This window comes from Myiozetetes cayanensis, unplaced genomic scaffold (genome assembly GCF_022539395.1).
Source record: "Myiozetetes cayanensis isolate MyiCay16 unplaced genomic scaffold, myiCay2020 scf7, whole genome shotgun sequence".
Classification (NCBI taxonomy): Eukaryota; Metazoa; Chordata; class Aves; order Passeriformes; family Tyrannidae; genus Myiozetetes; species Myiozetetes cayanensis.
The window spans coordinates 45,985,900-45,997,432 of record NW_026087964.1 but is presented as its reverse complement, the minus strand read 5'-3'; the positions used below and the strand labels follow the sequence as shown (position 1 = coordinate 45,997,432).

Genomic DNA, 11,533 nt, shown 5'->3' with positions numbered 1-11,533 from the left:
CAGAGGCGAGGAGGAGGAGGAGGATGAGGAAGAGGAGGAGGAGGAGGAGGAGGAGGAAGAAGGCTCCCAGGCGGGTCCGCCACCGCACCGGTCCCCCCGCGCCCCGAGGCCGGCGGGCGGCAGTTCCGTGCGGTGCGCGGGGCCGGGGCAGGAAAAGGCGGAGCCGGGGCGGGCGCGGCCGGGCCGGGTAAGGAAAAACAGACCGAAACGAGGGGGGAAGGGATCGGAGTGGGATCGCCGGGCCCGGTTTTGGCGGGGAGGCCGAGCGCTGAGGGGAGCTGGGAGCGGAGGTTCAGCGGCGCGGGTGTGTGAGGGAGTTCTCTCCCGGCGGTGTTGTTCTCTGCCACAGCCGAGTTCCAGCGCGCTGCCTCCCTCAGTTCTGCTCCTGGTCTTCTTCTGTCTTCTTGAACCGTCCGCAGCTTCCACTTTATTCGTAGACCTGTCCGAAGCTCTTCATGAAAAGCTTCTGGGCTCCCTCGAGGGTGCAGTGGTGGCCCTGGACTCATACAGCGAATGGGTCGCCTGGATAGAAATGTATCTCCATCCTCCGAAGTCATGTGCCTTAAGGCACACAGATATTGCTTTGCACTAAGTTAAATATTGGCTGCGTTTTTAAATAACGTTATATTGAGCGTTTCTGAAGCCTTAATGCATCTGTTGTAGCAAAAGTTCTGCGTTACCCTGTAGTAATCATCACATGAATGATGTCTTTCATTCTGAAAGGAATGAATTTCATTCAAACTGAAAGGAAGAGGATGCTTATGTACTTATTTATTAATTTTGAGTTTTTTAGGTTTTCATTTTCAGGGAAACTCTTGCAGTGATTTTATTACATTGTTAACACGGCAGCTGAGTGAAACTAATTAATCTGTCGTTTAGTGCATGTTGAAAGGGAAGAGAAAGCGGTAAAACCCAGTAGTTAGTCAACATTATACTTACATAATGTTTATTGTTTTAAATAGCCACGGTGACTTTTATACCAAAGGTAGACAACATTTATCTTGTCTTTACATTATGGTGCAAATCCTGTATTGGTCATTGCTTCTCATTTCCCCTTTTTTAAATAGTGGCCATGTAAATAAGGCCAGTAGAATAAAAAGCCACCTCTTCCCACAGAATTTATAGTCTGATTGGAGAAAAAAGTGCTGGGAAAAATGCTGTGAGCAAATAGCGCAATGTTGTGTTAGGTTTTTGTCAGCTCTGTGTTGCATGTTTTGTTTTATTGTGTATACCTGTGTGTGCTTTTGTCTTAGTAAGATGCCAAGGGATTAATCAACGTATCACGTTTAATGGAAGGGTAGCAGTTCTGTGAAAACACTTAAGTGAGAACAGGCAGCCAGGCAGGCTATTGAGACGAAAGGCTGTGCATAACATTCACAAGGAAGGTAGACTCTACAGGGCCAAAACGGTGTGGAAAAACACCTGTCTTGTGGGAACAAAAAGTATGGCAAACAACTTTGTGCATGTCAGTGCTTAGAGACGAGATGTTAGGAGGAATTCTCTGAAGTAAAAGATGTGGGGGGGTAGGATATGGCAGTGTAAGGGTGTACAGTTTGTTTGAGGTGACAATTCAAGGTGGCCTTCTCACAAGAAATAATGTGGAAACACGGGTAAAGTCACTTATAGACAGAAATCCTGGACAGATTAATTTAGTTTCTCTTCTGTGAGAGACTTGAGAACAAAATTAGCCTGATTGTAATTTTCATTGTCCTAGGCTGGCCTTAAAAAAATCCCAAAATCTCACAACCAACCAAACAACAAATCCTTTAAGAAAAATGTTCTGTTTTTTAGACTTTCTCTAGGACAGACTTCCTGTATGACAGTGAACTAAAAATTCTCTTTGTGCTTCTGTTTTGTCACATGTATAATGGTAACACAGGAAACTTGCACCTTGCAAGGCTTTTTGGGAGATGTGCAGTTACTGTTGTGATGAAGGGACATAGAAGCTTTTACAATAACCAGCAATACAAATAAGTACAGACTGAATGCTTTGCTATTCTAATGAAATACGTAAGGAGGTCATGACAGAAGCCAATTTTGTTAAAATTACTCTTTAAAGTTCTTGTGGAAATGAAAGCATTAAGTAATTAAAGTATTAGCTTGATGTTGAAAAGTATTAGATTGATGTTGAAAAGCTCAGCAGAGTGGGGTTTTCCAAAGCTTGCTCTCCTTACCTTTTAAAGTTTGTTCTCCTAGTCTGAAAAGTATGTAATGATAAACATCCCTGTAGTTGCTATTTCCTGTTCTTTGGGGCTTTGGGAATTAAAAATATAATAGTGTAGTGTATGAGAAGAATTTAGGACTATATTTTAAAATAGTGGAACAGTATATTGCAAAGATACTGTGTCAGGCACCATGAGAACTTGCAGGATCAGGGCCTTTAGCTGAGAGAAATCTGATTGCCTGTACAAGCCTGCATTCATATTCCCGTTTTCTAACCCTGTAAAAAGAATGGAGTGGGTGGTTCTGGACTACATCCCTGCTTCAGCAAGATCCTAATATTGGTTTACATGGTTTGCATGACTTTTGGTAGTTGTACACCTGAGGATGAGAGTGGTTTAATTTGACCAGAAGTATTTTAAACTGAAACAATACAGGTGGATTAATAGGATAGCATCAGCTGTGTTTACTGGGTTGAATACAAAGCAGGCCAATGACCAACAACTCATTATTTCCAGTAAGTTACTGTCCCTGGGACTGTCTGCCAGCTGCTGTCTGTTACTCATTGCTACTGGGTAGAAGTAATTTTGTTCAACAGGTTGGAGGAGAATTCACATTGAGGTCAACAAGAAAATGGCCCTCTCGTTTACCAGTTTTCAAGCAGTAGTCTGGTTAGTAGTACCTCTACTTGGACATCTTTTAAACACTTCTGTTTTACTTTTAGTCTAATGACACATAACCCTTTGTGGTGAAACTGCAGTGCTTCAGAGCTGCTACTCTGGATGAAAGTGGGCAAGGGTCAGTGTACCTGTTGAGAGTACCTCTGTGGTAAAAAGATTAATGTTTTACTTGGATGAATGATGGATGTGGAATAATTTGTAACAACAGGTTATTAACAGCTGGAAACCATAGAATATTATACCTTGGAAATAGAAACCTCATCAGAATTTACCGAAGTATTTATCAGTTCTGTATAGCATGATAATGACCAAAAGAACTGGTTGTGTCCAGTAAGGTCAACAACAAGAAAAAAAAATTAATCAGTGAAGTGATTGGTAAGATATATGTGTATGTCAGAGTGGCCAGGAAAAGATGGGCTTGTGTGCTCCTTGAGTTCCCTTGGAAAATAAAAATAATAACCGAAATACATAGGAGGGTACTGTTTAATACTGAAAGTAGTACTGTAGTTGAGAATAGGAGTTTAGGTGCTGGTCACTATGGGTTTAACAGGTAAGACTAACTCTTCTTCACTTGCCTCCTTAGCAGTGCCTTCACTATGTGATTTCTGCCACAGAGCTGTACTTACGATATTGAGTCTGTCTTGACTTACATGCTGTCAAGATTTATCCAACTAAAATAGCTTCTGGGAAAGTAGGTATTTCATTATGTATTGTCCTGTTCTCTGTGTGGCAGGTGTATTAATTAAAGGAAAGCAACAGTACTACAGCAATAGTAGAACCACTGTTCTGAGACAATAGCATGTCATGTAACGGTTTAAAAATACTTTGCTATAACAGTCATTAGTATGATCTTAGTGTCAGGTGGATGTGGTTTTATTCTTCCACTGCCGCCTTTTAGGCAGTTGGTTTGGCCCCGTGATAGATAATATGAAGTAGTAAATTTGATGTACGTGTCTACATGAAGAAAAAATAATCAAACAATCAGGATATATCAAATGAAAACCTTTTTTTGCTTTTTAAATAATTGCATCATATTCATGTAACTGCACAAAGACCTTGTTAATCCAGACAGCTATTTGAAAGACTCGTGTTGTTCCAGTGTCACTGGTGCTTTATACATTTGTATATAGAAAACATTCTGGCCTTCCTTAGCAACATTTACATTTCTTTCTCTTACTGCACTAGAGCTGTCGTCTGTAACGCTTGCTGTAAGAGCCCCATCTAGTGTCCAAGGCTTTTCAGTGTGAGCTGTGGTTTGTAGGTTAATGGGCAATTCCACCGAGGATGGAGCATAAAAATTATTGCATCAGTGCTTTATGTTAAACTATTATGGAATACTGTAATAGGAAAAATGTATTTTTTCCCCACCACTATGAGGAAAATTAATTTTAGCTTTTAATATATTGAGAGGATATTAATTTCAGTGATGCTACCGTTATATTCAACTGCTTAAAGTAGTTGGGTGTTTGAGGTGCTCATGTAGTATTTGTGAAAGGAATGTTTATTTTCCTATGTGTCCTTCAGTTATCATCTCCCCAGGCTCTAGAATAATTTTTCATACAGAAACCAATATTATTTCCCATGGCCTAAATATCCTCCATAAGTGCCTTTTAGCAGTTACAGGAAGACAAGTGTGTATTACAGAACTGACTGTTGTAGACACGTGCTCAGGAACTTGCTTTTTCAATAATACATGGTTAATGTTGTGGGAGATTTTCAGTTAAAAAAACCAAAAAACCTACTTTAAAATGTTTATGCACTTAAAAATTGAAAAGAAAACATTTTCTTTTGGTTTTGTTTGTTTTGTTTGATGTCAGAAATATGCTAAAAAGGAAAAAGAAAAAGTACACAAGTCATTGTCCTATCCATGATCTGTATATGAAGAGACAATGTATACATGAAACTGTTCTTTTCTCTCAAAAAGGGCCTACAGTCCAAACACACAGGCAGGATGTCTGTAGTAGTGTCTTATGTTAAAATCAGTTGTAGCAGATAATGGAAGAACCAGTGTTTTAAAACTTTTTTTGTTCTAAATTCTGTTTTCTTTTATGAATGTCGTGCTCTGGTTTCTATTTCAGGAACTTCAACTCAGGAGGAAGATGAAAGATTGCATCACTGAAGAACATTTATATTTGGCTTTTTCTCATCAGTACAGAGACAGTATCTTTCCTCTTCATACATCTATCTCCCTGTTTTTGCTATCCTACTGTGACTGCAAATTATTTAAAATTTTCTTAGTGCCGACTGGCGAAGATGTGGGTGATCAGTGTGTGACAAAAAACCTCCCTGGCGATCTCGAGGTCCATTTAATCTCCAGGTGTCAGCTTCCAGAGGTTGTGCAGAGCTGCAGTTTACCTGCAGTTGTCGTGAAAGATGGCAAATTCTGCCGAGCTGGGCTTTCTGTTGTCTTAAGACATATAATACAAAAAACATATGAGGCAGATCCATCTAAAAAGGATGTTTTGGAACTCTTAGGCTTTAAGAAGACTTGCTTAAAAGCCTGTGCTGAAGTGAGTGCCTTTCTTTCTCTTAAATACAATAAGATTTTTTTTATTAGCATTAAATGCTCTGAAGTAGACTCTTAATATTGATGTAAACTAAGTTCTTTTAGTGAGAAATTTAATTTGCTTAGAAAATGAAATTTTCTCAATGGAGAAGTACCTGTACTTTGGTATACAGATGAAAAATAATTATTTTTGAAGATACTACTTAGCAGCACAAAAAACCCCTTAAAATTAAAAAAAATATCAGATCTCTGTTTCATGAATAACAGTATAAATGAGTTCTAAAGTTTGAAGTAAACTAAGAAATATCTAATTCATTCTAAATTTTGATTTCAAGAGCACCATAACACTGTTAGCCTTCACTGCCAGGGTGCACTGCTGGCTTATGTTTAGCTTATCCTCGCTAACCAACACTACCCTTTGAGTTGAGATTTCAGTCTATTTATCACATAGCAGTTTACTCCTCTGACAGCTCATTGTCTAGACTTACCTTCCTCGCTCCTCTCAGGAAGTTGAGCTCCATCCTGTCAGGATTGCTACACCCATGGTTGCCGCTGATTACTGTGCTTCCAACCCTATTCATCCCTGTTGGTGTGTAGCCAATCTGGAGGAGCACATCTCTCTATTAGTGCACATGGTGCTGGTGTAAAGAAGTTGTCCCTGACATCCTCCAGAAACCTCTGTAATCTCTTGGAACTGCTGGAGAGCTTCATTCTATATTTCAGAGGCCTTCCAAGTGAGTGAACTGAATAAGAAAAGACAGGAGTTTAAAAATTGTAAAACCTTCAAGTACAGGTAATGAGAGAAAGAGAACAAGGATAAGAGCGTGAAAAAAATAAGTGACTTTTTTTTTAAGTACTGGTCAGTTAGGCAAAAGTTTTTTTGATGTTGCATGTTAAAAGCCCACTAATAATGTAATGCATTTCTGAAAATAAATGTGCTCAAAATCTGTTTGGTGTAATCGGGTCTTATCACCACCATTTGGTAGAGACAATATACAGAAATTGATCACAGCTTTGCTTGTCGTGAGTTATGCAACCACCCTAATACTATGTCAATAATAAGGAATAAAAATATGCTATACTGGATAACTGTTCATTCTCTTATATATAAGGTTTAGCTTCCTAATTCTGCTGTAGTAAAAGTGATAGAGAATATCTGAGTTTCTAAGATTAAGAAAGAAAGGTGGAATTTCTTTGCTTAAAGTGAACCAAAATGTATCCTGGGTTTTGTTTCTCTTTCTGTAGAGATATTAATTCCATAACTTTATTTGACAGGTTAGCCAGTGGACCAGACTTTGTGAGATCAGCATTCCTCTGGCTGTGGAAAGGTTTCTGACAGCATCTCCTGAGCATTGTCAGGCTATTCCTCCTGACATTTTACAGTTTGAAAGGAAGCTTGGAGAACCTGTCCGAGTGCATAACGACGACAAAATTCGTAGGCAGAAACTTCAACAGCAGAAGGCAGGTGCCAAGGCTGCAGTGCCCGTACTCTGGTGAAGAAGCAACAAAGGAGTTGAAAGCAGGGGAAGTGCATGAGCATCCACCCCCAAGTTTGGAACTGAGTGTAGCTTTCTCCAAGCTACTTGTCCAGGAAGCATCAGATGCAGTCAACAGAGAGGCCTCCCACATCAGGAGAACAAAAACCTCTGACCTTCCACTCTTGGACCACATCTTTGCAGAAGGGCTTTATTTTACCGTGGCAGATTTAGTGCTTTTGCCATGCATCCATCAGTTCTTGGTAAGATGACAGATTCTGCAGATATTAACTAGTGTGTGTGTATGCTCTTTTAAGAATTTGAAAGTTGTAAAATATGTTATTCTAAAACATTATGGCATTTACAATGTGACCTTAACCCAAACCAGAAGATACGTCTTTGTACGAACACAAAAACCAGGGATTGGTGAGATCGCTAAAATTATGATTAAATACATAGCATACAAATACTTAGTAAACACTGTTAACTGTTAAAATATTATGTTGAAATATTTTGGTACCAAGTTGCCCAGAAAATAGTAATTTTAGAATCCTAGTACAAATGGCTTGAGCTCAACTTCAAAACTGGTTCTGCAGTGGGAAGAAATTCTGTGGCAAGTCTGTGCAAGAGTCGTGCTCAGCACAGTCTGTGTACTTAGTTTTATAAGGATGTACACACAGGAAAGATTGAAGGAAATGACAGCAGTGTCTTTATTTCCCATTACAATAAAATGATACAGTGAATTTGCCTGCTACCAGCATTCCTGCAGTTACTCTGTGAGATTTATAGCTAAGGTGGTGTCTCTTGCCAGGAAAAGCTCTGAGCGAGGTTGGTATTGGCATCCTGATTTTGCAAGTTGCTTTGCCAAAGTTGCCTTATGGTGTTTGAAAACAAAGGGAATTCCCGGAGAAGATGCTGCTCGTCAGATTGAGAGAAACAATCTAAAATCAAGATAGGGACTATCAAATATTAATAATGTGACAAATGTCCACTTTATAACTTCTTTAGCCAGTATCATCATCTTCAGTGGATTGACGATAGCAATATTGGAGTCCAGAAGTAGGTTAATACGGCTACCTCTGAATTAAGGTGATGAATTATTTTACAGAAATGGTTCTTAATTCACATCTGCTTTGTTTGATTTGTGAATCAAATAACTGAAGATGAATGGCAGCTTCTGTATGGATGATACTAAACAAAAGTATTAAGACAAAATGCTTTCCTACTATTTAAAAATCTTTAAAGTATTTCAGTCTTTGTTTTTCCAAGGCCTTTTTAAATAAGAAAAGCATAACTTTTTATAGTAATTTTTTGATTTACTGGTACTGGACATGAGAAAATTCTTGGATCAGATGCTTAATTGTTTTCAGCAATGAAATTTAAATTGTTCTGTAGATGTACTGTGAGTGGCTGAGAATTATGTAATTATTTACTTTTTATGTGTGACCCTTGAGCCCTGGTCTGCAACTGATGAACTATATATTTTATAATATGCTTGTGTAGCTCACACCAAGGATTGCCCTAAAAACCTGGCTTTCAGTTTCATTTTTACCTGAATTGTAAGAGCTCTCAGGTAATGTTACTTTATTTCTCTTCTCTGATAAGTGATCATTTTTTAAGAAATTATACCTTGATTCCTACAGTTATCATTGAAATTGAATAACTTGCATCTGAAAGCTTCTTGCAAGCACTGAGTTGAAACTGCTCTTGATGGAAGTGCTAGAGTTTAATTCCATATTCAAGTGTTGTTTGTCACTTGTATAACTGGACTTCCTGGATTGTGTTTAAAAAAATCACTATAGTTGCATTTCCACTTTGATTTAAGGGTGTGAATAATAATGAAGTCTTTCAGTGAGTATGTGTCTGGAAAGTGACACACCATAAATGTGAGGAGACCTGACTAGCTGATTGTAATAATAATTACCAAAAGTAAGATAATGAAGCTGAAGAGTTGTTTTCTATTACCTCATTCCATTGCAGTTATCTTTCTGAGGTTAGCTTTGTTACACTTTCTATTAGTTGTAACTGCTGAAAATTAATAGTAGTTCAACAGAAGCTCAGTTCCTCATCTGGGAGAAACCACTATTCAGTTTTTAAAATACAATTTAGAACACTCAATAACAAGTGTAACAATGCCTCTTAGAATTGCTTTCCAAAAGACTTCTTCCTTAACTGAATTAATGTATCTTTGCCTATGTTACTATTAGAGTATTAAATTAGACACTAAAATCACATAGTTCGTCCTTCTTTTGCTCCTTTGGCTATTGCTAATTATTTGTGATTACCCTGAGCATACTATAAACTCAGCATGCAAGAGAGCTGCTTGAAATTTTGTGTCATTTCAAGTGTTCTTTACCAATTTCTGTTTCCATGCTGCAGACAGATAAGTGGAGAAATGCTGTGTTTGCATGGCCATTTCCTGTAATCATGATTTTTAATGTTCTGTTTAAAGCGGGCACAGCATCATAGGGTAGTTCAGGTTGGAATAAGTGAGGTTGGAGGGCAACTCTGGAGCTCATCTTGTCTAACCCCCCTGCTTAAAGAAGGGTCAGCTAAATCTGGTTTTCCAGGATCGTATCCAGTAATATTTTGGGTGTGCTTCTGAGGATGGAGACTTCACAACCTCTCCTGTTAAGAGGATGATCTTCATTATTTTGAAACATTTGGGAATCTAAAGAAAATTATTTAATTTCACCAAATGCATCCTTTTTAAAAGTAACTAGACTTTAATGTAAAGTGTTATTTGGTGTAATTTTTAAGATGTGCAACGTATTCTTACTAAAGAAATTTTTTATTTTACTTTTTACACTTAAAATTCTAATTTCTCTTGAAGGCCACATCAACTCATAAGCAAATACACTTAATTCAGAAAAGAAATATACTGGTTACCACTGCTGTACAAAAATATGTAATTAAGATTGTAAAAAAAGTCTGAATAAATACAAGGCTTTAAAAAAGGAAATACATTTGATTCACTACTGCTAGAAAAAGTTGCAGATGTAGTGCAAAGGCCTCAGTAAAGAAGAGGCAAAATGTATGCCTGTTTCTGTTTTGCTGTTGCCCCACAGTGTAAGGTATTTCAGGCTTGCAGTTCCCAGCAAAATAGCTGTTGGTGGATGAGCTTTTGAGAACTGCAGGCTACTTGTGGGAAAGTACAACGTTCAGATGGTCTTGCTTAGAATTCAGTATTCATGGCAGATTACTGCACTGGGTTTTTCTCTGACTACCAACCAAAAGGAATCATTCTTGTGTTGGGAAATGGCACATAGTTAAGAATATTATTTAAATTGAGCTTTTTTTGTTACTGATTGAAATTATGATTAACTCTGGTCATGTAAATCTTTTCATCCTGTTAAGCAGACAGGGATTGCAGATAAAGTCTAAATGACCAACTGGCAATTCTACCTGCAGTTGTGTTACCATCTCATGCTGTAAATACATGTGCTCGGCACGGAGCTGAACTCACTTCCGTAGTTCATGCATTCTGATGGCTTGTAGGAAGAAATTTACAGTAGCAAGTAACCTTCCCATTTTATTTTTCTAGGTTTCCAGCAAGAAACAAGGCAGAAACCTGGTAAATTTGCCGCTGATATCCAGTTGGTATCAAAGAGTTCAAGAAGTACCAGGAGTAAAGAAAGCTGCTGGCAAATGCAATATGGAGCTTCTCCAACTTCCAGAGTTGATGTCTGCTCCAGAGGAAGAGGCACAGGACTTCTCTTCAGTTCCTGATGAGTTAGAAGAGGAGAGTGAAGACAGTCATTTTATAGGTGGTCCAAGGCCAACTATGACTAAGCTAATGGTAATTTAAGCTTGTTAATGAATTAGTTTTAGTAACAATATTCTGCTTGATTTGTAGTAAGTAAAATTTTATTGGAATTGTAGAAGCTAATTCTGACAGCCTTGAACAGTTTAATACGTCTTGCTTTTCTTATATCTAATATGAATTGATTTATAATTGATTTTACTTTTTCTGCCTCTTTTGATATTTGACCAATTTAGGAACTGAGCAAAGATAGGACTGCTGAAAGCCCTGTCAACAATTCAGAATAATCAAAGTGACTTTTTGTTTGAATTTCCATGTTGTATTCATCTTTTAAAGATATTTATGTAAAGGATGAGAAAGAACTATGTTGCTTTTATGTTTGGCTTCATTATTCAACCCTTTCTGATTTTTTTTACTATTTGTTAGAACTTTGAACATCTGGGAACTCTAATGAGTTTTGTTAAAGAAAACTGTCCATCATTTTCCATAACTCTCAGTACTTTTTGCATAGAGGTTGACAGCATTTCCTAAAAAAATTAACTGGGCTTTCTTGTGAAAATGAGAGAAATACATAATTTGAATCTCATGTAATGTGGAGTCATCTGCCTGTTTAGTTTCAGTTAGGCTGAAGGTGTTGTTGTTGATCTGATGCCATTAAATTCAGTGAGAATTTTGATACCAACTTCAGTGATAAAGGATCAGGGTCTTAACTTATTTTTTTCTTACTTTCATGTAGGAAAATGGAATTGAAGCAAAGTTTTCTCCACATCCATGCCCCAGCTGGACCCTAGACTGGACCAGTCTACCATCTGCAGTCAGTCCTGGGGAAGGTAAGGGGATTTATGTATGTGTGTACATATTTACACAGTGCCTTCTTCTGGTGAAGCCATTTAAGTGTTTCCTATGAAAATATGTCAATTTTCAATGTGTTTCTATGGAACAGATAAGC

The 11,533-nt window shown here is 37.9% G+C and overlaps 1 protein-coding gene across 1 annotated transcript in view; it reads left to right on the top strand.

Annotated features, from left to right (window-relative positions):
• The first annotated feature begins 84 nt into the window (after positions 1-84).
• Positions 85-11,533, top strand: part of GSTCD (glutathione S-transferase C-terminal domain containing) — a 60,575-nt gene continuing 49,126 nt past the window's right edge. The window contains 6 exon segments of the mRNA XM_050338020.1: positions 85-187; positions 4,919-5,350; positions 6,622-6,837; positions 6,839-7,084; positions 10,366-10,620; positions 11,321-11,414. Coding sequence (XP_050193977.1) covers positions 4,940-5,350; positions 6,622-6,837; positions 6,839-7,084; positions 10,366-10,620; positions 11,321-11,414 — 1,222 coding nt within the window. The 5' untranslated portion in view covers positions 85-187; positions 4,919-4,939.